We start from the raw sequence: 25,252 nt of genomic DNA, 5'->3' as shown, positions 1-25,252 counted from the left end.
GCTTAGAAGCTGGGGGTGGTGACGCACGCCTTTAATCCCAGTATTCGGGAGGCAGAGGTAGGAAGATCTCCCTGAGTTCGAGGCCACCCTGAGACTACATAGTGAATTCCAGGTCAGGATGACTAGAGTGAGACCCCACCTTAAAAATCCACCCACACAAAGAGAAAGAGAACATACAAAACTATGTAGTCTCAGGCTGGCCTCAAACTCATGGCGATCCTCCTATCTCTACCTCCAGAGTGCTGGGATTAAAGGCATGCGACACCACGCCTGGCCTAAAAATAAAATATTTTAAAATATTGAAAAAAAAAATAGGGCTGAAGAGATGGCTTAGTGATTTAAGGCATTTGCCTGCAAAGGCTAGGGACGCAGGTTCGACTCCCCAGAACCCATGTAAGCCAGATGCACAAAACGACAGGCACACAAGGTGGCGCATGCATCTGGAGTCCGATTGCCATGGCTAAGGCCCTGGCATGCCAATTCTCTCTCTCTCCCTCTCTCTCTCTCTCTCTCTCATCTTTCTTCCTCTCAATCTCTCTCTCTCAAATAAATAATTGAAAAAAAAATAAGCTGGGTGTGGTGGCGCATGCCTTTAATAAAAAAAAAAACTTAAATGCTCTTTTCTTAAATCATTTGTGCATGTGTGTGTATGTGTGCAGAGACATGCATGCACAGGCTATGGTCTCTTGCAGTTACAAATGCTCATGTAGCTTGACATAGGTGGCTGAGAAATCCGATGCCTTTAACCACGGAGCCATCTTCCCAATGCCATAAATCCTCATATTTTTTTTTATATTTTTAGTTCACTTTTTATTTATTTATTTGAGAGCGACAGACACAGAGAGAAAGACAGATAGAGGGAGAGAGAGAGAATGGGCGCGCCAGGGCTTCCAGCCTCTGCAAACGAACTCCAGATGCGTGCGCCCCCTTGTGCATCTGGATAATGTGGGTCCTGGGGAATCGAGCCTCGAACCGGGGTCCTTACCCTTCACAGGCAAGTGCTTAACCGCTAAGCCATCTCTCCAGCCCAATCTTCATTTTTTTTAAATTTATTTATTTATTATTTTATTTATTTTTTTAAAATTTTATTTATTTATTTGAGAGCGACAGACACAGAGAGAGAGACAGGTAGAGGGAGAGAGAGAGAATGGGCGCGCCAGGGCTTCCAGCCTCTGCAAACGAACTCCAGACGCGTGCGCCCCCTTGTGCATCTGGCTAACGTGGGACCTGGGGAACTGAGCCTTGAACCGGGGTCCTTAGGCTTCACAGGCAAGCGCTTAACCTCTAAGCCATCTCTCCAGCCCCCAATCCTCATTTTTAATTGCTTAGTAAACAGGCCAAGCAGGCAATTATTTACCTGCCCGAGAGGGGCAAGTTGCCTGGTCAACTGTCAATCTTCAGCCACTGTAAACAAACTCCAGACGCATACACCACCTTGTGCATCTTGGCTTACATGCTGGGGAATCGAACCTGGGTCCTTTGGCTTTCAGGCAAATGCTTTAACCGTTAAGGCGTCTCTCCAGCCCCTAACTTCATTCCTGCTACACACACAGCCTCCATAACTGAATAGCTAGCAATTATGCGAGAGCAAGCAGTAGACGCTGTCTACATAACCTTTAGATTGTGAAATCCCAACGTTTTCTCTTTCCCTAGGAAACCCTCAACAAAAATAAACAGCGGGCTGGAGAGATGGCTTAGCGGTTAAGCGCTTGCCTGTGAAGCCTAAGGCCCTCGGCTCGAGGCTCGATTCCCCAGGACCCACGTTAGCCAGATGCACAAGGGGGCGCACGTGTCTGGAGTTTGTTTGCAGTGGCTGGAGGCCCTGGCGTGCCCATTCTCTCTCTGCCTCTTTCTCTGTCTGCTTGTTGCTCTCAAATAAATAAATAAAAATAAAACAAAAATTAATTAAGAGACTCTCCAAGATTAGATACTGTAAAAACAATAAGTAAATAAAATAAAGAACACACACACACAATAAAAACAAAGGAGTCCAGCAAGGGCTATTTTAATTTTCTATTAATGTTCTTCCAAAAGTATCATTTCTAAACTGTATCTAAGTTATAAGAAATAGAATTAGAAAAAAAACTCAAAAGATAAATGCAGATAGTTAAGCATATGAAAAAGGAAAATTATAATAAGTGTATTGAGTGTATAGACTTACTAATATTATAATATGAAAGCAAACTTTATTCAATTATTGTTAGCAACAGTAGCTTACGACTCTAGTACCCTGATTTTCCAAGAAAGAAACCCATTTAAAAAATATATCACTTTAAAAATAGGCCTGCTTCTGCTATCCGATTTCCCACCCCAAGCTCTGACTGTAATTCTTTTATTTTATTTGGGAAGAAAAACATCACTTTTGATGGCAGGAAATGCAAAATTTTTTTGTTTCTTTGTTTGTTTTCAAGGTAGGGTTTCACTCTAGCCCAGGCTGACCTGGACTTCGCTATGTAGTCTCAGGGTGGCCTCGAACTCCCGGTGATCCTCCTACCTCTGCCTCCCAAGTGCTGGGATTAAAGGCGTGCGCCACCACGCCCGACAGGAAATGCAAAATTTTAATGAAATTTTTTTTTTAACTCTCAGTACAGGATCCTAAGAACTATTAATAAGAAAGTGATGGATGTAATTAGGTGCTTAACATGGCCTTCTAGTCAGCTGCCCGTATTGTTTCTCCCCTGGTTCTAAAGAAAACTCTTGGGTCAGATCTTCAGTAGAATCACCCTTAGAAACACTCCTAGGCAAAACAAGAGCTTTGTTTACAAGTCTTCCGATTTCACTGCTCTTCACTGTATCCAACTGACCCCACACCATAATTGCTATTAATCTGTCGTGCACAATTAGTTAGTTCTATGCAAGTCCACAAAGCAACAGCAGTATATATCATCAGGACCCCGCACACGCAGAGCTTAGGGAGATCACAACTGGTCACGCCTATTACACAACAAATCCACCTCATGTCACGCGCCAACGCGTAGCTTCCCTCTAAGTTGGGGCGATGAAATATATGGATAGTGAGGTATCTATATATCTCATTCGGTTGGCCACGGTTGCCAGAGGGGGCGCTTCACAGCTTAGCCTTGCCCGGCTGGGGCTGAAAGTTCTGGAGCTTCATGGCCAGGCCCATGTTACCCGTGACTTTCAGTTTGCCTTGGAAGAAGGCCTGCGAGTGAGAAGAAAGAAAAGGCTATTATTAGGAGGAGGGTTCTGTTCCTCAGGCACCCCTCCAGCACCAAGGTCACCTATCCAGGTTCTGTAGCTTTCTACAAAATAGGAAACTTAGCCAGGCCCGTGGTGGCGCACGCCTTTAGTCCCAGCACTTGGGAGGCAGAGGTGGGAGGATCGCCCTGAGTTCGAGGGCAGCCTGAGACTACAGAGTGAATTCCAGGTCAGCCTGGGCTAGAGTGAGACCCTACCTCAAAAAACAAAAACAAAAACAAAACAAACAAAAAAAAAAAAACAGGGCTGGAGAGATGGCTTGGTGGTTAAAAGTGTTTGCCTGCAAAGCCAGAGGACCCAGGTTCGATTCCCTAGTACCCAGGTAAAGCCACACACATAATGTGATACGCGTGTTTGGAGTCTTGTTTGCAGTGGCTGGAGGTACTGACACATCCATTCTCTATTTACCCCTCTCTCATAAATAAATAAATAAAAATATGGATAAGTACAATTGAAACTTGATAACTCTTTTTCTTTTTTTTTTTTAATTTTTGGAGGTAGGGTCTCACTCTGGCCCAGGCTGATCTGAAATTCACTCTGTAGTCTCAGGCTGTCTCCAACTCATGGCGATCCTCCTATCTCTGCCTCCCAAGTGCTGGGATTAAAGGTGTACACCAACACACCCGGTCTTCTTTAAGTTAAAAGAAAATAACACATGCCCCCTCTAGAGAGTCAAAGAGCAAAGGTCATCGCAAGCTGGCCCTGGGTGTCCTTTACATGTGGCTTTTTCTGGAGAACACATTGCTCTGTTTTAACTGAAGCCAAACACTCAAATTAGAATTTCCTCTGCATTCAATGATTTCCAGTCAAATCCTCAACTAAATGTTAGCTCACAGTTAATCTTTACTTCCTCTGTTGCGGGGCTGACAGGTGCTGAAGGTCAGGGACAGACACTCCTTGCTCTCCACGCCCCTTTAAAGCCAGTACATACATAAACTGGGAGAACACGGGCAGTGGATGTATGGGGTGTGACATCTGCCCAGGGGTAGAAGCCATGTGCTCCTGTCCAGAAGGCCTCTGCTTCCCCCCAGGTTTCTAGCGTGACCCATGTGGGCAAAAATGCCAGTGCCTGTGGTGTGGACTCCACTAAAACCTCAGATCCACATCTCCCAGGCACGGCACCACTGAAGCAGGCTCAGAGGGATGGCTTAGCAGTTAAGGCGTTTGCCTACAAGGCCACAGGACCCAGGTTCGATTCCCCAGGACCCACGTAAGCCAGGTGCACAAGGTAGTTCTGGAGTTTGTTTGCAGTGGCTGGAGGCCCTGGTGTGCCTATTCTCTCTCTCTCTCTCTTTCTCCCTCTTTCTCTGTGAAAGGAATAGATAAATAAGAATATCTTAAAAGGAAGCTGGGTGTGGTGGCGCACACCTTAAATCCCAGCACTTCGGAGACAGAGGTAGGAGGATCACTGTGAGTTCAAGGCCACCCTGAGACTACATAGTGAATTCCAGGTCAGCCTGGGCCAGAGTGAGACCCTACCTTGAAAATATATATATATAAATAAATATATATGATATGTAAATACATAAGTATATATTATATGTTCTATACATAGTATATATTCTATATATATGTTATATTTATATAATATATATTATATATATTATTACTATATATGTAAAAAGGAATACAAGTGGGAATTAGTTTTGGAGGATAGTGAATAACAGTATCAGGGAACAAGACCCAAAACCAAAAGAGGCTGAGTCAATAACAAGAGGTTAAGTTACAATGTAGGGAAAATTCTTGAGCATCTGTTTTTTTTCCTCCAAGTAGGGTCTCACTCTAGCCCAGGCTGACCTGGAATTCACTCTGTAGTCTCGGGGTGGCCTTGAACTCACGGTGATCCTCCTACCTCTGCCTCCCAAGAGCTTGGATTAAAGGGGTGTGCCATCACACGCGGCTTGAGTATCTTTCCTGCTAATGGAAAGCTCCGAATATCAGGTGGCAGAAAGCTCAGCCCGCAGGTCTGTCCGTCCCGCATCGTACAACTGAAGGGCAGGAGGACGCCTTGCCAACTTGGGACCATGAAGAGCCACGTGAGGCATAAATATGCTTTGGAAAAAATGTAGTTTAATCCAACAATCGTTTACCACAACCTAACACCATCGCACATCGTGCCAAGGGTTAGAAACACCAAGACTAGTGAGATGTGCTCTGCCCAGTGCGACACGTGGCCTGGAAAACCACTGGTCGTAAGCTCCCCAACGTCTGGGAGGAAGTCCTTGGAGGAGCTAACTAGAAAAGGCAAGGGGTCTGTCAGGGAAAGGCATCTCAAGCGAAAAGAGAGAGTGTGGGTACAAAGGTTTGCCTCTGCACACCCCTCCTCCCTCCGGGGGAAAACTGTGCCATCTATCCATGGTGCCTGCTGACCTCTGCAGCGCGCGCACGCTCTCCTGGCCGCCCCTACCTCTACCTGCGCTGACCGTAGACCACAAGGGGCGTTCTTGGGTCTTTGGCTGCATTTGACTGTTCCACAGAAACGCCTCTTACCAAACGGTCACTGTCCTGAGTGTGAGAGCTACTTCTTTTGAAAAAAAAAATATATATATATTATTTATTTATTTATTTGATAGAGAGAAAGAGAGGGAATGGGCGCACCAGGGCCTCCAGCCACTGCAAATGAACTCCAGACACGTGCGCCCCCTTGTGCATCTGGCTAACGCGGGTCCTGGGGAATCGAACCTGGGGCCTTTGGCTTGGCAGGCAAACGCCTTAACCGCTAAGCCATCCCTCCAGCCTGACTGTACTTCTCGTTCAGCCGGCACTTCCAACACACAGGACGGTGCCTGGTATGTTGCTTGTTCCACAGATGACTTGTCACTTGTAAGGGTGACATCGTGGGGACACTGAGTTTTGTGGGTCTGAAGCAGGGCGGGAAGACCCGCGCTAGGGTGTACAAGCTGCCCTGTGCTTACCGACTGGGGGTTCATTTTGCCGGTCATCAAGTCCAGCAGATCGGAGTCAGCCATGGTGATTGTGCAGTCGGCCTTCTTGTCTAAAGCCGAGACATGCAGGGGAAGGAAAGAGAGAAGAGAAAGGTTCACATAGACACTTTTTTTTTTTCAGGATCATGCCCTGCCTGGGGGAAGATGGTTCAGTGGCTAAAGCAAAGTGTGGCAAACTGAGGTCAGATCCCCAGAACCCAATGCGGCACCTGTCGCCCCAGTGCCCCAACGGCAAGGTGGCAGGCTGGGACAATGTGGGAACCACATGGACCAGCCAGTTCACAGTGCAAGAGAGTCCCTGCGTCACATGAGGTGGAGGGCAAGGACTGCATGCTTCGAGGTTGGCACCAAGATACCTGCACGCCTGTGCATGCGCGTTCTCTCTCTCTCTCTCTCTCTCTCTCTCTCACACACACACACACACACACACACACACACACCACTAAGCTGCAACAGAATCACAGTCAGAAGCAGCCAGGAAAAAATCAACACACACACACACACTTCCGTCAAGGATGTGTTAGCCTTGGGCTAGAGAGATGGCTCAGTGGTTAGAGGAGCTAACTTGTAAAGCCTGAAGGCCTGGGGTTCAATTCCCCAGTACCCACCTAAAGCCCAGGCACAGCCTCCCCGCCATCTCTCAAATAAGTAAATAAAATACCTTTTAAAAAAGATGTGGCAGCTGGGCGTGGTGGCGCACGCCTTTAATCCCAGCACTTAGGAGGCAGAGGTAGGAGGATTGCTGTGAGTTCGAGGCCACCCTGAGACTCCATAGTGAATTCTAGGTCAGCCTGGGCTAGAGTGAAACCCTACCTTGGAAAAAAAAAAAAAAAAAGATGTGGCAGGGCTGGAGAGATGGCTTAGTGGTTAAGGCATTTGCCTGCAAAGCCTAAGGACCGAGGCTCAATTCCCCAGGACCCATGTAAGCCAGATGCACAAGGTAGCACATGTGTCTGGAGTTCAATTACAGTGGCTGGAGGCCCTGATGTGCCCACTCTCTTTTTCTCTATCTGCCTTTCTCTCTTAAATAAATAAAAATATATAAAATGGTATTTTCTTAAGTGGAAAAAAAAGATGTGGCAAACTCACCATTTAATAAGAGGGAATTAAGGAAAGCGCAGTGTATATGTACATATTTTTGAACATAATGCAGCCATGGTCAGGGATATAAATCTTGGGCTGGGGAAATGGCTTAGCAGTTAAGGCATTTGCTTGGGAAGCCTAAGGACCTCGGGTTCGATTCCCCAGGTCCCACGTAAGCCAGATGCACAAGGGGGCACATTTGTTTGGAGTCCGTTTGCAGTGGCTGGAGGTCCTGGTGTGCCCATACTTTCTTTCTCCCCATCTGCCTCTCTCTTTCTCTCTCAAATAAATAATTTTTAAAAAAATCTAGACATACTGACGTGAAAAAAAATTGTTTATATTAGATCACTCATGACATTGGTATAAAACTAGTACCAGAATAAACTTTTTTTTTAATTATTTTTTTTGAGGTAGGGTCTCATGCTAGCCCAGGCTGACCTGGAATTCACTATGGAGTCTCAAGGTGGCCTCGAACTCACAGCAATCCAAATGCTGGGATTAAAGGCATGCACCACCACACCTGGCTAGTTACAGAATAATCTTTAAGGCTGTTCCCATTTTTGCCTAAAAACAATACTTGACTATAGAAGTACGGAAAAACAGTGGTCAACTTAGACACCAAGTTACAAGGTCGTCCCGTGATCCCTGCCTGCATGATCCTTTGTCCAAGCCCCTCCCTCCAGAATGAGCAGATTCTGCGTGTGATGTGTTTCCAGCCAAAAGAATGCGGCAATGCTGCTGGACAGGGCCCCTATGGTTTCGTGTTACATAAGCCTCCGTCTTGCCAGCAGCCTCACGCTCACCCTCCTGTGGGATCTGAGCAGCTCGCAGCCAGCTACCTGTGTGTGGGCCTATCACCCAGAGGGCCACACTTCCTCAGAAGCTGGGGGGCGACTCTAGACAGTATCTTACTCAAGCTGTCATTCTCACAGCCACAAGAACCTGGGTGAGGTTAGATGAAGGAACTTCCCCCCATCAAGTCTCTCGATGAGGGCCTGACTCCAGCCAATAACTAGATCACGCTTTGTACAATCCTACAGAGGACCCGGTGAGACTGTCCTTAGCTCCTTACCATAGAAATATGTGATGTTAGGGCTGGAGGGATGGCTCAGTGATTAAGGCACTTGCCTACAAAGCCAAAGGACCCAGGTTCTATTCCCCAGGACCCACACTAGCCAGATGCACAAGGGGGCGCATGCACATGGAGTTCCTTTGCAGTGGCTAGAGGCCCTGGCGCGCCCGTTCTCTCTCTTTCTCTCTCCCTCTCTGTCAAACAAATAAGTAAATTAAAATAAAAACATTTAAAGAAATATGTGAGATTATCTGGGCATGCTGGTGCACACCGTTAATCCCAGCACTCGGGAGGCAGAGGTAGGAGGATCGCTGTGAGTTCGAGGCCACCCTGAGACTCCATAGTGAATTCCAGGTCAGCTTGGGCTAGAGCGAGACACTACCTGAACAAAGCAAAACCAAATGAAATCCAATTCTGCTGCAGATACACGTGAAGAGACAGGGAAAGGAACGAACAAATGGAAATACTTGGGTCTGGGGCTAACTTTCCCAAGAAGGTCTCTCTGGCATGAAACAGGTGATGTGGTGTGGGCAATTAAAATCCAGCTGCTGGGCTGGAGAGATGGCTTAGTGGTTAAGCGCTTGCCTGTGAAGCCTAAGGACCCCGGTTCGAGGCTCGGTTCCCCAGGTCCCACGTTAGCCAGATGCACAAGGGGGCGCATGCGTCTGGAGTTCGTTTGCAGAGGCTGGAAGCCCTGGCGCGCCCATTCTCTCTCTCTCCCTCTATCTGTCTTTCTCTCTGTGTCTGTCACTCTCAAATAAAAAATAAATAAATAAATAAAATCCAGCTGCTGTGGTCCGGGCACTTGCTGAGCTCTGACAGCACTGAGACCTTCATGGACCTGGGGTTGCCTGAACTTTATAAAACCTCCATGAAGGTTCTCCAGAGAGGTCAAGTCGCTTGCCTGAGATCGCACAGCAGATTCCTATTGTGGAGCCCACACTCCCCACCCTGTGGAGGAACACAACACTCCCAGCCCAGTTTTATTTTTGTTTATTTATTTGAGAGCAACAGACACAGAGAGAAAGCAGACAGAGAGAGAAAGAGGCAGAGAAAGAGAGAGAGAATGGGCACGCCAGGGCCTCTGGCCACTGTGAACGAACTCCAGACGCGTGCGCCCCCTTGTGCATCTGGCTAACGTGGGTCCTGGGGAACCGAGCCTCGAACTGGGGGCCTTAGGCTTCACAGGCAAGCGCTTGACCGCTAAGCCATCTCTCCAGCCCCCAGCCCAGTTTTAAGTGACTGCCCATGGAGTCCACATTCTTTCCTTTTGTTTTGTTTTTGTTTCTTTTTTTGTTTGTTTCTCAAGGTAGCATTTCACTCTAGTCCAGGCTGACCTGGAATTCACTATGTCATCTCAGGATGGCCTCAAACTCACAGCGATCCTCCTACCTCTGCCTCTGCTGGGATTAAAGGCGTGTGCCACCTCACCTGGAAGATTCCAGATTCTTTCTCAGTTCCACAAGTACTTTGGAGGGGGGGGGGCTTAGGCAAGCCTATGTGTCAAAAGAAAATAATATTTAACATACGGTTGGGGAGAAAAACAGTGACTCCTTTGCAGAACACTTACCATGCTAGGTGCTTTACTGTACTTTATCTCATTTAATCACAATAGTTCTATCAACAGAAATGACATACCCATTTTCTAGGTGAGACAACTGGACGTAGGGACAATATACACTTCACGTAAAATCTGAACCCAGGTTTGGGTATCTTCAAAGACTCTTTTTTTTTTTTTAATTATTATTTATTTATTTGCAAGCAGAGAAACAACAGAGAGAAAAGAGACAAACAGTACGCCAGGGCCTCCAGCCACTGCAAACAAACTCCAGATGCATGTGCCTCTTTGCATCTGGCTTTATGTGAGTCCTGGGGAATCAAGCTTGGGTTGTTAGGCTTCACAGGCAAGTGCCTTAAGTCCTAAATCATCTCTCCAACCCCCCCCCCTTTTGTTTTTTTTTTTTTGGTTTTTTAAGACTGGGTCTCACTCTAGCCCAGGCTGACCTGGAACTCACTATAGGGCCTCAGGGTAGCCTCGAACTCATGGCATTCCTCTGCCTCTCCAGTGCTGGGATGAAAAGCGGGCACCACCACGCCCGGCCTCCAGTTTTTGTTTTTTTTTTAATCTGATACTTTTGAACTTTTTATTGGACTGGAGGCCCACTCTATGGGAGGGAATACATGCCTTATACTGAAAACCTAGTCAAAAGGTCTATGGCAGGGGAAGTCAAGAGCCTTAGGGGTATAAAGCCTGCTCCTGTCTGATAAATGCACATATTACACTCACCAGCACTGAAATATCTCTATCACACCTTCCAAGGCTCAGGGTCCATTGCAGAAGAGGTAGAGGAAAGAATGTAAGAGCCAAAGGAAGGGGAGGGCTCCTTACAATGCAACTGGCCAGAAAGAAATTGGCCTCGACATCCAAGACCTTGCAGAGCCTAGCAATATCTTCAAAAGACCCTCATAACAGGAGAAAAAGATGATGAAATCAAAATAAAAGAGAGACTAACAGAGAGAAGGAGGGGATATGATGGAAAGTGGAGTTGTGAAGGGGAGAGTGGGGGAAGGAAGGGAATTATCATGGTTTATTATCTGTAAGTATAGAAGCTGTCAATAATAATAATAGAAAAAGAACTATGAAGAAAAATAACAGGGCTGGAGAGAGATGGCTTAGCAGCTAAGGTGATTGCTTAAGCCAAAGAAACAAGGTTCGATTCCCCAGCATCCACCTAAGCCACGTGTACAAGGTGGCATGTGGGTGTGGAGTTTGTTTGCAGTGGCCGGAGACCCTGGCGCATCCATTCTGCATATCTCTCTGCTTGCAAATGATTAAATATTTAAAAAAAAAAAAAGAAGAAGAAGAAGAAGAAAGAAAAATAGGTCTGGAGAGACACAGCTTAGCAGTGAAGGTGCTTGCCTGCGAAGCCTAGGAACTCATGATCAAATCTCCAAGTCCCTGGGCTGGAGAGATGGCTTAGTGGTTAAGCGCTTGCCTGTGAAGCCTAAGGACCCCGGTTCGAGGCTTGGTTCCCCAGGTCCCACGTTAGCCAGATGCACAAGGGGCGCACACCTCTGGAGTTTGCTTGCAGTGGCTGGAGGCCCTGCCATGCCCATTCTCTCTCTCTATCTGCCTCTTTCTCTCTCTGTCTGTCGCTCTCAAATAAATAAATAAAAATAAACAACAAAAAAAAAATTAAAAAAAAAAAATCTCCAAGTCCCACGTAGCCAGACGCACAGTGATGCGAGTGTGCAATGTCACATGTGCACACAAGAGGGTGCATACGTCTGGAGGTCACTCGCAGCAGGCTGCAGGTCCTGGGACACCCATTCTCTCCCTCTCAATAAAAAATTCAAAATAAGCTGGGCGTGGTGGCGCACACCTTTAATCCCGGCACTCGGGAGGCAGAGGTAGGAGGATGGCCATGAGTTCAAGGCCACCCTGAGACTACAGAGTGAATTCCAGGTCAGCCTGAGCTAGAGTGAGACCCTACCTCAGAAAACCGAAAAGAGAAGAAAAGCTAGGGGTGCACGGAGGAATTAACCAGTGTTTAGCAAGGGAGTGAGCACTGGAGACCTTGGCAAGAACAGATTTGGGAAAAAAGATCATGACGAAGGTTGGCTAGAGGGGCTCAAAGAAGATCTGGATGATTCTTTTGAAAATCAACTAAAAGGGGCTGGAGAGATGGCTTAGGGGTTAAGGCATTTGCCTGCAAAGCCAAAGGACCCAGGTTCGATTCCCCAGGACCCACGTTAGCCAGCTGCACAAGGGGGCGCATGCATCTGGAGTTCGTTTGCAGTGGCTGGAGGCCCTGGTGTGCACATTCTCTCTCTCTCTCAAATAAATGAATAAATAATTTTTAAAAAATAAAAGAAAAAAGAGCTGGATAAGGGGGAAGTAGAGGTGGCGAGCACAGCTCCAAGGCCACTCACAACCAAGAGAGAATTCTCCTAAGGCCCGCATCTACTTGGTGACACTTGTGCCCACTTTACAGGGAGGAAAAATGAGACTGCCAGGTTAAATAGGTGGATGACGACTCCGGACCAACTTAAGCCCAAAGTCTGAGCGTGGATCTGTACAGAGCCTCGGCATCTTGGCAGGATGGCGGCTGTGACCTCCAGCTGTCGCCAGGGACTAACGGGTTTTTCCCGAGGCCTGGTACATCTGAAGCCAGCCGTCAGAGGGAACACCAAGATGCACCCCAGTTCTGACGCACCCCGGTTCTGGCAGCCGACAGCTGGCGTGAAGCTGTCGCTGGTGCACTGACCTGAGTTAGGAAGCACGGAGCCTTTGCCATTCTTCACGTCTATCACCCAGGTGGCTTCTTTGCCCCCAGGGCCGTCCTTCACCTTGAACGCAAAAATGCCCCCGATTTTCTTCACAAGCTGCTCGCCTTCCTGGAGATCAAAAATAACACTGGGAATTACCTTAGGACCCCTTTTCTGATTTTTCTGCCGAAGCAAATTATTTTGTTGTTGTTGTTTATTTTTCAAGGTAAGGTTTCACTCTGGCCCAGGCTGACCTGGAATTTAAGTAGTTTGAGGGTGACCTCGAACTCACGGCCATCCTCCTACCACTGCTTCCTAAGTGCTGGGATTAAAGATGTGCGCCATAACACCCAGCTTTCTATTTGAAAGAGCATCCCTTGTATTTGCTACCGAGAAAGCCACACAAACTGGCCCCTGAGCTTCGGGCGTTCCTGACTCCACCTCACCTCTCTCCGTACAGGTAAGAAAGCTGTGAAATGCGACTTCAACCCTGGCTTAGTTTAATCCCACATTCAGTGCTCCAGCTGATCACACCGTCCCTAACTAATTTCCATCAACATGAGCATGAGGCAAACAGAGCATCTGTTGCCACGTTAACTGAATTTAAAGAACATTCAGTGTCTTCCTCCATTGTCTAAAATCTCCTCTCGGGCTGGAGGGATGGCCGAGCGGTTAAGGTGCCTGCCTGCAAAGCCAAAGGACTCAGGTTCAATTCCCCAGGACCCACATAAGCCAGAGGCACAAGGGGGCACACGCATCTGGAGCTTGTTCATAGCGGCTGGAGGCCCTAGCGCATCCATTCTGTCTCACTCTTTTGCTCGTTCTCTCTCTTTACCTGCTTATTTCTTATTTCTCTCTCTCTCAAATAAATAAATGAAAATAATTTTTTAAGTTAAAAAATAAAGCCAGGTAGCCGGGCGTGGTGGCGCACGCCTTTAATCCCAGCACTCGGGAGGCAGAGGTAGGAGGATCGCCATGAGTTCAAGGCCACCCTGAGACTCCATAGTGAATTCCAGGTCAGTCTGGGCCAGAGTGAGACCCTACCTCGAAAAACCAAAAAAAAATAAAATAAAATAAAATAAAGCCAGGTGTGGTGGCACATGCCTTTCATCCCAGCACTCGGGAGGCAGAGGTAGGAGGATCACTGTGAGTTCAAGGCCATCCTGAGTCTACACAGAGAATTCCAGGTCAGCCTGAGTTAAAGTGAGACCCTACCTTGAAAAGAAAGAAAGAAAGAAAGAGAGAGAGAGAGGGAGGGAGGGAGGGGGGAAGGGAAGAAAGAAGCCAGGTGTGGTGGTGCACGTCTTTAATCCCAGCACTTTGGGAAGCAGAGGTAGGAGGATCACTTGTGCGTTCAAGGCCACCCTGAGACTACACAGTGAATTTCAGGTCAGCCTGGGCTAGAGTGAAAACCTACCTTGAAAAATCAAAATAAATAAAATAAAATAAAATCTTCTCTCGAGGTTCTGTGGAGAGGGCCCAAAAAAAGGGGGTTAATCATGTTGGGGTGGTACGCTAGTCATCCAAGAGTGAGATGTCCTCTGGGGCCAGTGGCGTGAGACGGATAAGTTGCATCTGTCGGCCTGCACAGTGCTTCAGGGACAACCCACGAGCAAACTCCAACATGCTACAGGAGGAGAACCCTAGCGAATAATCCAGAAGTTCTGTCTGCATCCTGAAGAGAAATGCTTGCCGTTTTGCCACTTACCCCGCTCCCCTTTTTCTCAACAGAGGTGTATTATTCATCTGCGCTTGCTTTTTAGTTTTGAGGACGAACTGACTTACAAAACCAGGCCCTTTGGGGTAGCTCGGCATTTTCATCCGGAGGAGTGAAAGTGTGGTAAGGGAACCAATGAGGAGGGAGTTAAAAGAGAAAAAAGAAAATGTGGCTGTGAAACTGGAGCTCATTAGTCCTAAGAAAGCTCTAAGTGCTTCCCTGGGGGAAGAAAAGTGCTTCTCTCTCAGTGGGCATAGGGTAGGTCCTACTGTAAACTTAATCGGGAGAAAAATTAAAAAGACAGAATTCAAAGCAGGGCAATGAAGCATTGCTAAGAAAGACAAAGGTGGAAAGAAAATCTCTTGCCGGGTTGTTATTGCTAATGCAAAGATCCCAAGACCTTTTACTTTCTAGCGCTGCAACGCTGAGGAAACTAACCGTCGTGGGAAGGAGAAACGGACAGGGATAAAGTTGTTTTTTTTTTTGGGGGGGGGAGTTGAGGTTATGAAGAAGTAGAAAATTAAATGGGAGCAAGAGGTATGTATTTGCAAAGCGAAAAACACACTGTAAACTGAAGAGAGCCCTGCTTTGTTAATCCCAAGAATGTGAAGTTTTCTATGCTGAATCCCTGGCCATACCTCAGGCCCCAGAGCAGATAATCTCTAATGTAATCATAACTGATCAGTTTAACAGGGCTGAAAAAAGTTAAAGAAAAAGAAAACAACTAAGCTGAGCCCTCATTTTTCAGTGGACACTTAGCAATAAAAGACATCCAAATATGGGCTGGAGAGATGGCTTAGCGGTTAAGCGCTTGCCTGTGACGCCTAAGGACACCGGTTCAAGGCTCGATTCCCCAGGATCCACGTTAGCCAGATGCACATGGGGGTGCACGGGTCTGGAGTTCGTTTGCAGAGGCCCTGGCATGCCCATTCTCTCTCTCTCCTCCTCCCTCCCTCCTTCTCTCTCTCTGTGCCTCTTTCTCTGTCTGTCACTCTCAAATAAATAAAAATTTTTAAAAAGACATCCAAATATGATAGAGAGTAGAGCTGTGAAGGGGAAAGTAAATGGGGAGGGAATTATCATGGCTTATTGTCTATAATTATGGAAGTTGTCAATAATAAAAAATAAAAAGGATGGGCTGGAGAGATGGCTTAGCGGTTAAGCACTTGCCTGTGAAGCCTAAGGACCCCGGTTTGAGGCTCGGTTCCCCAGGACCCACGTTAGCCAGATGCACAGGGGGGCGCATGCGTCTGGAGTTCGTTCGCAGAGGCTGGAGGCCCTGGTGCACCCATTCTCTCTCTCTCTCCCTCTATCTGTCTTTCTCTCTGTGTCTGTCGCCCTCAAATAAATAAATAAAAAATAAAAAGGAAATCCAAAACACAGCATCTGAGTAGGTTAGCAAGGATTTTTACAAAGGACAACAATATCAAAGAAAAGTATGGAGACCAAAAAAGAAAGAATGAAAAGAGTGAGTGAGTGAGTGAGTGAGCAAGCTATTCTCGAGCTGGAGAGTTGGCTCAGCAGTTAAGGTGCTTGCCTGCAAAACCTAATGACCTGGGTTTGATTCCTCAATACCCATGTCAAGCCAGATGTACAAGGTGGTGTAAGTGTCTGGAGTTTGTTTGCAGTGGCTCAGGACCTGCTGTGCCCATTCTCTGTCTGTCTGTCTCCCCACCCACTCTCTCTGCTTGCAACTAAATAAAAATAGCTGAGCGTGGTGGTGCACGCCTTTAATCCCAGCACCTGGGAGGCAGAGATAGGAGGATTGCCATAAATTCGTGGCCACCCTGAGACTACATAGTGAAATCCTGGTCAACTTGAGCTACAGTGAGACCCTACCTCAAAAAAAGGAGGGAGGGGCTTGAGGGATGGCTTGGCTTGGTGGTTAAGGCACTTGCTTGCAAAGCCAAAGGACCCAAGTTTGATTCCCCAGGACCCACGTTAGCCAGATACACAAGGCGGCAAATGCGTCTGGAGTTCGTTTGCAGTGGCTAAAGGCCTGGGTGTGCCCATTCTCTCTGTATATAGATTATCTGCTTCTTTCTGTCAAATAAATAATTTTTTTACATTAAAAAAATAAAATAGGGCTTGAGGGATGAATTAGCGGATAAGGCGTTTGCCTGCAAAAACAAAGGACTCAGGTTCAATTCCCCAGGATGCACGTTAGCCAGATGCACAAGGGAGTGCATGCGCCTGGAGTTGGTTTGCAGTGGCTGGAGGCCCTAGCGCGTCCATTCTGTCCCTCACTCTCTTTCTCTGTCAAATAACTAAAATATTTAAAAAATAAATAAATAAATTAGTACCTCCTTTCTGTTGCAAGTGTAGCAAACTGTATGAAAATTTAAAATGTATACATCTAGGCAGAAAGAATGTAGAGCCAAAGGAAGGGTAGGACTCCTTACAACGTGCTCCTCCAGACACAAAATGGCCTGGATATCCATGACCTCACAGTGCCTGACACTACCTACACAAGACCCTCATAAGAGGAGGAAAAGATGATGACATCAAAATAAAAGAGAGACTGATTGAGAAGGGAAAGGGGATAAAATGGAGAGTGGAGTTGCAAAGGGGAAAGGGGGGGAAGGGAGGGCATTACCATGGGGTATTTTTTTTTATAATCATGGAAGTTGTTAATAAAAATTTGAAAAAAAAAATGTATACACCTAATCACCTAACAAGTCTGTCTTTTAATGGTTTAGATGAAACTGATCCCGGCATGAGCAATTACATGAGCGCAAAGTAATATTTATTGCAATGATGTCGTTGCAAACTTTCAGTATAACTTGGCATTTACAGGTGTGACTTGGTACAGCATACGTGTGCGAGCATGTTCTAAGCACTGAAGAGGATGGCACGGATTTATATGGGCATGAAATATGCCATTGAGAGAAAACAGCAGGTTATAAAAGACCAGGTAGAGGCCGGGCGTGGTGGCGCACGCCTTTAATCCCGGCACTCGGGAGGCAGAGGTAGGAGGATCTCCGTGAGTTTGAGGCCACCCTGAGACTCCATAGTGAATTCCAGGTCAGCCTGGGCCAGAGTGAGACCCTACCTCGAAAAATATGTATAGTAATAAGGGCCGGGAGTGATGGTGCACACCTTTAATCCCAGCACTTGGGAGGCAGAGATAGGATCGCCATGAGTTCAAGGCCACCCTGAGACTCCATAGTGAATTCCAGGTCAGCCTGACCTAGAGTGAAACTCTACCTTGAAAAGAAAAACTATATACAAAACTACTACTAATACTAATAATAAAATAAATAAATAAATAAAGACAAGGCAGCCCCATGGAGGGAATGCCCCAAGATGGCAGCCTGAAGGTCTGTGTCTCTAACAACAGTGCCACGGTCAGCCTGGGGTTATCAGCTTGGCTCTGCTCCACTTCCGAGAGCCTGTTGATCATTATGAGTATTCTGGGAATGCTGGTCCTTGCGCAAGACACATCAGTCACGCCCGTAGCCTCCTACGCATGGTGCAATCGCCTTGGATGTTAGCAAGCCCTATGTCCCACATAGGGGAATTGCGAAATGGGCAGCGTTTCTATTTTACTCTGTGAAACTGCAGGAGTGAAGCACACAGGTCACTTGTCTTGACATCTTTGGCTCAGAACAGTCCTACTTTCATCTGAAGTGTGACTTGGCTGTGACTGAGACTCATGTGGTCCTCTACATCTAAAAGCAAAGATGACATCTCGGGCTGGAGGGGTTAAAGGCACATGCTTGCAAAGCCTAACAACAGGCCTGGGGTTTGCATCCCCAGTACCCACATGAAGCCAGATGCACAAAGTGGTACACGTGCCTGGAGTTCACTGGCAGCAACAAGGCCCTGGTGCGCTCATTCTCTCCCTGTAAGCCAAATGCAAAGTGGTATGTGCATATGAAGTTCATTTGCAGCAGCTGGAGGCCCCCCATGCGCCCATTCTCTGTCTCTCTGCTTGCAAATAAATAAATAAAATAAATCACATAAGAACGAGATTTCTCTATCACTCCTTCCAAGACTCAGGGTCTAATGTGGAAGAGGTGGCAGAAAGAATGTAAGAGCCAAAGGAAGGGTAGGACTCCTTACAACGTGCTCCTCCAGATACAAAATGGCCTGGATATCCATGACCTCACAGTGCCTGACATTACCTACACAAGACCCTCATAATAAGAGGAAAAGATCATGACATCAAAATTAAAAGAGAGACCGATTGAGAGGGGGAGAGGGTATGATGGAGTTTCAAAGGGGAAAGTGGGGGGAGGGAGGGTATTACCATGGGTATTGTTTATAATCATGGAAGTTGTTAATAAAAATTTGGAAGAAAAAAAATAAAATAAACAAACAAACAACAAAAAAAAAAAGAAGTAGGAGATTTCTAAAAACTTCTACATTTGAAGCCAGGCGTGGTGGCGCACACCTTTAATCCCAGCACTCGGGAGGCAGAGGTAGGAGGATCACTGAGTTCGAGGCCACCCTGAGACTCCATAGTGAATTCCAAGTCAGCCTAGGCTAGAGTGAGACCCTACCTTGAAAAACAAAAACAAAAACAAACAACAAAAAAAAAGTTCTACATTTGAAATAATAAAATATCCAATTTTGCCTGGAAAAAAAAAACAAAACCTCCCTTTTTGGAAGGTAACTGTTAGGACTGTTTTAGTGTGATTTGTCTATTAAGAATTAGGGGCTCTGGCCAGGTGTGGTGGCTCACACCTTTAATCCCAGCACTCGGGAGGCAGAGGTAGGAGGATCGCTGAGAGTTCAAGGCCACCCTGAGACTATGTAGTGAATTCCAGGTCAGCCTGAGCTAGAGTGAGACCTACCTTGAAAAAAAAAAAAATTATAGGCCTAGGATATAGCTCAGTGGAAGAGTGCTTGCCTATCACGAAGGAGGTCTTAGGATCAGTCACCAGTACAGTCACAAAAGAAAAACACACCACTACCTACGTCATATAAAATTACATCTGGTCAGATATTGTGGTACGCACACGCCTCTAATCCCAGCACTTGGGAGGAAGAGGTAGAAGGATCACTGTGAGTTCAAGGCCAGCCTGAGACTACATCATGGATTCCAGATCAGCCTGGGTTAAAGTGGGACCCTACTTTGAAAAAATATATATATATCTGTAGATATGGTATAACAAAAAAAAATATCTATTGTATGATGGCCCTAGCTAGGTAAAACTACAATTTTATGCACAGAACAAGAGATGAGTAAACGAATGCTCACCATTGTTAAAATTTTAGTAAAAATCAAAGGGGTACAATACAGGAAGATTTTAAAATTTTAATTTTTTTGTGCAATGTGAATTTAATAATTACTAATTTTTTTTCCCTCCAAGGTAAGAGTCTCACTCTAGCCCAGGCTGACCTGGAATCCACTATGTAGTCTCAGGGTGGCCTCGAACTCACGGTGACCCTCCTACCTCTGCTCCCGAGTGCTGGGATTAAAGGCGTGCGCCGCTAAGCCCGACTAATTACTAAAAATTTTGGCAAGAGAAATAAAAACCAGAAAGTACTCTGAAAAACACAAACGGAGGCTTTCTGTCCGACATCTTAGTGAAACCGCAGCGGTCGCCCGGGGCTGTGCCATGCCGCCCAAGAACGGCAAGAGGGAGAGAAAGATGCTGGGAAGTCAGCTAAGCAAGACAGACAGACACCCACTCAACCAGTCTGGGGACAAGGCCAAACAGAAGTGGCCCAAGGGCAAAGTGTGGGACAAGCTCAACAGCCGAGGCCTGTTTGACAAAGCTACTTATGACAAAGTCTGTGAGAAAATTCCTGACTCTAAGCTTATCAACCGTGCAGTGGTCTCTGAGAAACTAAAGATCTCGGGCTTCCCCGGCCAGGGCAACCCTTCAGGGGCTCCTCAGTAAAAGACTTATCAAACTGGTTTCAAAGCAGAGGCTCGAGTGATTTATACCAGAAATCCCAAGGGTGGAGATGACCCCTGCTGCTGGTGAGGAGGTGTGAACAGGTTCAACTGACTGTAATTTAAAAATAATAATAACAACAACAACATATATATATATATGTATAGATATAGATATAGCCAGGTGTGATGGCGTACACCTTTAATCCCAACACTTTAGAGGCAGAGATAGGAGGATCCCCGTGAGTTCGAGGCCACCCTGAGACTACAGTGAATTCCAGGTTAGCCTAGGCTAGAACAAGAACCTACATCAAAAAAAAAAAAAAAAAATGGGGAGGCTGGGCTATGTCTCAGCAGTTAAAAGTTCTTGCTTGCAAAGCCTGCTGGTTCAGTACCTATGAAAAGTCAGGTACACAACATGGTGAAATGGTGGCAGGAATTCATTTCTAACATCAAGGGGCCCTGGTTCACCCACATTCATTCTCTCTCTCTAAAATGTAAATATGTATTTTTTTAAAGACACAAACATTTTAAGGAGATACCCATAAGGTCCGTTTAAATGTCCTTTGGGATGATTCTAAGTAAAATCTGTTTAATTGAGAAGGAAATTACAAAGCCAGGAATGGTGGCTCACACTTACAATCACAACCCTGGAATATAAGGAGAGAGTTTAGAGGACAGAGTGGGTATCTACTGAGGTCTAGGCCAGCCTGTGCTACACAGTGAAACTGTCTTTTTTTTTTTTCCATTGGGAGTGGGGGATAAAGATATTGTACCAAGATAAATGAGAACCCCTTACATATGAACTTTACTCATAACTGGATATTTCTGTGCCAAAGGGGACTGAGAATGATGATTTTATATATTGCTTATTGGAGGGTTTTCTTTTTACATATATTTTATTTGTTTATTTATTTGAGAGAGAGAAAAAAGATAAAGAGAGAGAGAATGGGTGCACCAGGGTCTCCAGCCACTGCAAACAAACTCCAGACGTGTGCGCCCCTTGTGCATCTGGCTTACGTGGGTCCTGGGGAATCGAACCGTTTGCAGGCAAACGCATTAACCGCTAAGCCATCTCTCCAGCCCCTTATTGAAGGTCTGCAATTCAACCTGGAGATTCGTATATTCCTGAGATGTGGTCATACTGGCGACATAAGGAAGCCTTGGTTGGCGCACAGGGGTCTAAAGCTCATACATCTTCACCTGTGCCCTCTTGCAAACACCTGAAAGTTGTCTCTGCCTTCTCCCAGCCTCGGGTCCCGGGTGGCTTCATGCAGCTCTTACCTCCTCAAGCTTCTTCTCGATCTCCTTAAAGATGAGTTGAGACTTGAACCCATCAACTGTGGAGCTGGTGGGAGCAGCCTCAATCTGGTGCGCTCTAAAGGAACTGAGAAAGGAATCTGTTTCAATTCAGGGAGTCACATAAGTACTTGGGCTTTCAACCTTTATACAATAGTAACTTTCAAAAAAAAACCTTAAGTACAGAGATGTTTTATTTAACTCTTATCTAAAGAAAACTTTTTAAAAGTTTTATTTTACTCACCCCAATATTGTTCTTACAAATATACAAAAGCTACCCTCAGGAAACCTAAGTGCTACCAGAGAAGATGCCATTAACAAGCGAAGGAAACAAGCAAAGAAATAAAGCATACAGTTACAGGGAAGAAAACAACGTGAGAATGGGTGAAGGAGTGGTATTTTACACAGCAGGAAGGTAACATTTCCATTAGATCTTAAACTTCTAAAGAAGACAGGGCCCAGCCTCGTGGCACACGCCTTTAATCCCAGCACTGGGGAGGCAGAGGTAGGAGGACCACCGTGAGTTCGAGGCCACCCTGAGACTACATGGTGAATTCCAGGTCAGCTTGGGCTAGAGTGAGACCCTACCTCAAAAACAAAAAAAATGTATTTTATTTTCATTTATTGATTTGGGAAAGACAGAAGGAGGGAAAGAGAGAGAGAGAGAAGAGGGAGGGAAGGAGGGAGAGAATGGGCACACCCGGGCCTCTAGCCACTGCAGACAAACTCCAGACATGTGTGCCACTTTGTGCATCTGGCTTACGTGGATAATGGGGAACTGAACCTGGGTCCTTAGACTTTCCAGGCAAGGAGCCTTAACTGCTGAACCATCTCTGCTGCCCAGAAACTCCTATTTTAAACACATCCAGGAAAACAGTAGGGCACGATCTAATTTATGTGTCTTGAAAAATAAATGTGGCTGTCAGCTAGAAAATAGAACTGTAAAGAGACGGGGGTGGGGGGCAGGGAAAAGACTTCTGTGATAATTCAAGGGGGGGGGGGACAGGAGTCATCAGGGAATGACATGATAAGGGAGCAAAGGTTGGACTGGAGATTCACTTCTCACTGTAATGAGAGATAACAGACTTCATGTCCATTGGTTGCTGATCCTTAAGAAACAACTTCTGATCATGGCTTGATAAGGCAGCAGGAACATAGTCCTTATGGTCACAAAGACCTGGCTTGCCCCTTTCACTCACGAGCAACGTGACTCCGGGCAAGTGACTTCGTGTCAGGGCACAAAGGGGAGAGAGGGAGGAAGGGAGCGCAGCAAGGGCCTTGTGGAATTAAATAAGCAGAGGCAGGAGGATTGCCGTGAGTGCCACCCTGAGACTACATAGTGAATTCCAGGTCAGGTCAACCTGGGTTAGTGTGAGATTCTACATCAAAAAATCAAAATAAACAAATAAATAGATAGAATCCTGGGGCTGGAGAGACGGCTTAGCGGTTAGGGCGCCTGTTTGCAAAGCCTAAGGCCCCATGTTCGATTCTCCAGACCCCACGTTAGCCAGACGCACAAGGGTGAGGCAAGCGCAAGGTCGCACGTGCCCACTAAGCATCTGGAGGGCCACTCCAGTGGCTGAGGCCCTGGTGCGCCAATTCTCTCTCTCTCCCTCCCTAAGATAAAATAAATAAAATAAAATAAAGAATAAAACAGAAGCCTGTGTAGATGCAGAGTGCATGGTGCACGGTCAACAGTAATAGCCACTGTCAGCGTCCCGGGCTCCAGAATGTCAAGGGTCGCGTGTGAGAAGGGAAAGAGTACACAGCTGTTCTTCATCACTTCTGCTTTCTTCTTTGTCACCCTCACTGCCTGATCAATTTTCCGATGTGTTGACGGCCCCCCACCCCCATCCCCTCCACACACTCCGCTGGTCAGTTCTAGGGAAGGAACCAGGCACATGCTGCCCAGATCGCTATCTCCACCATAAATAGCTCAGCTGGCTGTGGCGGCACTTGAGAGAGGAGACAGGGAGGAAGATGATGAATTCAAGGCCAACCTGGGCTACATAGTGAATTTCAGGACAACTTGACCTACATAACTAGACCCTTGTTTTAAAAGGGAAAATGAAAAAGGATGGAGAGATGGCTTAGCGGTTTAAGGCGTCTGCCTGTGAAGCCTAAGGAACGAGGTTTGATTCCCCAGGACCCACGTTAGCCAGATGCACAAGGGGGCACACATATCTGGAGTTCATTTGCAGTGGCTGGAAGCCCTGGCGCGCCCATTCTCTCTCTCTTTCCCTATCAAAAATAGATAAATAAGTAAAATAGTAAAAAAGAAAAGAAAAAAAAATGTCTAGGCTGGGTGTGATGGCGCACGTCTTTAATCCCAGCACCTGGGAGGCAGAGGTAAGAGGATCACTGTCAGTTCAAGGTCAGCCTGAGACTACATAGTGAAATACAGGTCAGCCTGGGCTAGAGTGAGAACTCAGCTCAAAAAAAAAAAAAAAGAAAAAGAAAAAGAAAAAGTCAGGGCTGCAGAGATGGCTAAGTGGTTAAGTGCTTGCCTGTGAAGCCTAAGGACCCCGGTTCGAGGCTCGGTTCCCCAGGTCCCACGTTAGCCAGATGCACAAGGGGGCGCACACATCTGAAGTTCGTTTGCAGAGGCTGGAGGCCCTGGTGTGCCCATTCTCTCTCTGTCTGTCTCTTATCTCTCTCTGCTTGCAAGTAAATAAGTAAAATAAAATAAGTAGCTTTCTTAAAAAAAGGGGGTGGAGGAGGGCTTCTGTAGTGATGGTGGCCTGGCTTATGGACACAGTCTGCCAACAGAGATGGGGAGAGGAGGGAGAGAATCCACAGGCTTTGTGGCTGGGGATGAGGGTATGAAGGACTGGAGAGATGGCTTAGTGGTTAAGTGCTTGCCTATGAAGCCTAAGAACCCCAGATCGAGGCTTGATTCCCTAGTACATCTGGAGTTCGCTTGCAGTGACTGGAGGCCCTGGTGTGCCCATATTTTCTCTCTTTCTCTGCCTCTTTCTGTCTGTTGCTCTCAAATAAATAAAATAAAATAAGTAAGTCTTTAATAACAGGGCATGAAGAGGGCTGTTTGAGGTATAGAAGCCTAACTAGGGAAGGAAGGGTAGTGAGGGGGGGCAGAGGGGACCAGAGTTCTGGTTCAGGGTCCAGTCAGCAGGACAGCTGAGTGACACACCAGAGGCTGGTGGATGCAAGTCCAGACTCAGCAGAGTGGGTGTTGAAATCCCTGGGAGCAAGGTGCAGGAGAGATGTGTACCGGGGACAGTGGCCTCGGGAACGGCATTATTTCACAGTCTCGGAGCCAGACAAAGGGCTGGAGAGATAGCTTAGCAGTTAAAGGCACTTGCCTACAAAGCCTAAGGATCCAGGTTCGATTCCCCAGGACCCACGTAAGCCAGTTGCACAAAGGGGCGCATGTGGTCTGGGAGTTTGTTTGCAGTGGCTGGAGGCCCTGGCGTGCCTGTTCCCTGTCTTCTCTCTCTCTCAAATAAATAAAAATAAAATAGAATATGGAGAAAGAAAATGAACTTTGTGGAGTGGGGAACACCTAACAGTGTTCGCTGACAGAGGGGAAGAAGCATGGAGGGAGGGCTGGAGAGATGGCTTTGAGGTTAAGGCGTTTGCCTGCGCAAGGCCAAAGGCTCCCAGGTTTGATTCCTCAGGACCCATGTTAGCCAGGTGCACAAGGGGACGCACACATCTGGAGTTCATTTGCAGCAGCTGGAGGACTTGTGGCACCCATTCTCTCTCTCCCCCTACCTATTTCCCTCTGTCAAATAAGTAAAGAAAAATTAAATATCCTTTAAAATATCGGGGGCTGGAGA

At 46.6% G+C, this 25,252-nt stretch overlaps 1 protein-coding gene across 1 annotated transcript in view; it reads right to left on the bottom strand.

Moving 5' to 3' along the window:
- Positions 1-2,166: 2,166 nt before the first annotated feature.
- Scp2 (sterol carrier protein 2) overlaps positions 2,167-25,252 on the bottom strand; it is a 42,182-nt gene continuing 19,096 nt past the window's right edge. Inside the window, exons 4-7 of the mRNA XM_045139398.1 lie at positions 21,438-21,553; positions 12,588-12,717; positions 6,135-6,214; positions 2,167-3,163 (exon numbers count right to left, since the gene is read on the bottom strand). Coding sequence (XP_044995333.1) covers positions 3,068-3,163; positions 6,135-6,214; positions 12,588-12,717; positions 21,438-21,553 — 422 coding nt within the window. The 3' untranslated portion in view covers positions 2,167-3,067. The remainder of the gene's footprint in view (positions 3,164-6,134; positions 6,215-12,587; positions 12,718-21,437; positions 21,554-25,252) is intronic.

Source organism: Jaculus jaculus, chromosome 21 (genome assembly GCF_020740685.1).
Source record: "Jaculus jaculus isolate mJacJac1 chromosome 21, mJacJac1.mat.Y.cur, whole genome shotgun sequence".
Classification (NCBI taxonomy): Eukaryota; Metazoa; Chordata; class Mammalia; order Rodentia; family Dipodidae; genus Jaculus; species Jaculus jaculus.
This window is presented reverse-complemented; position numbering and strand designations above follow the sequence as displayed.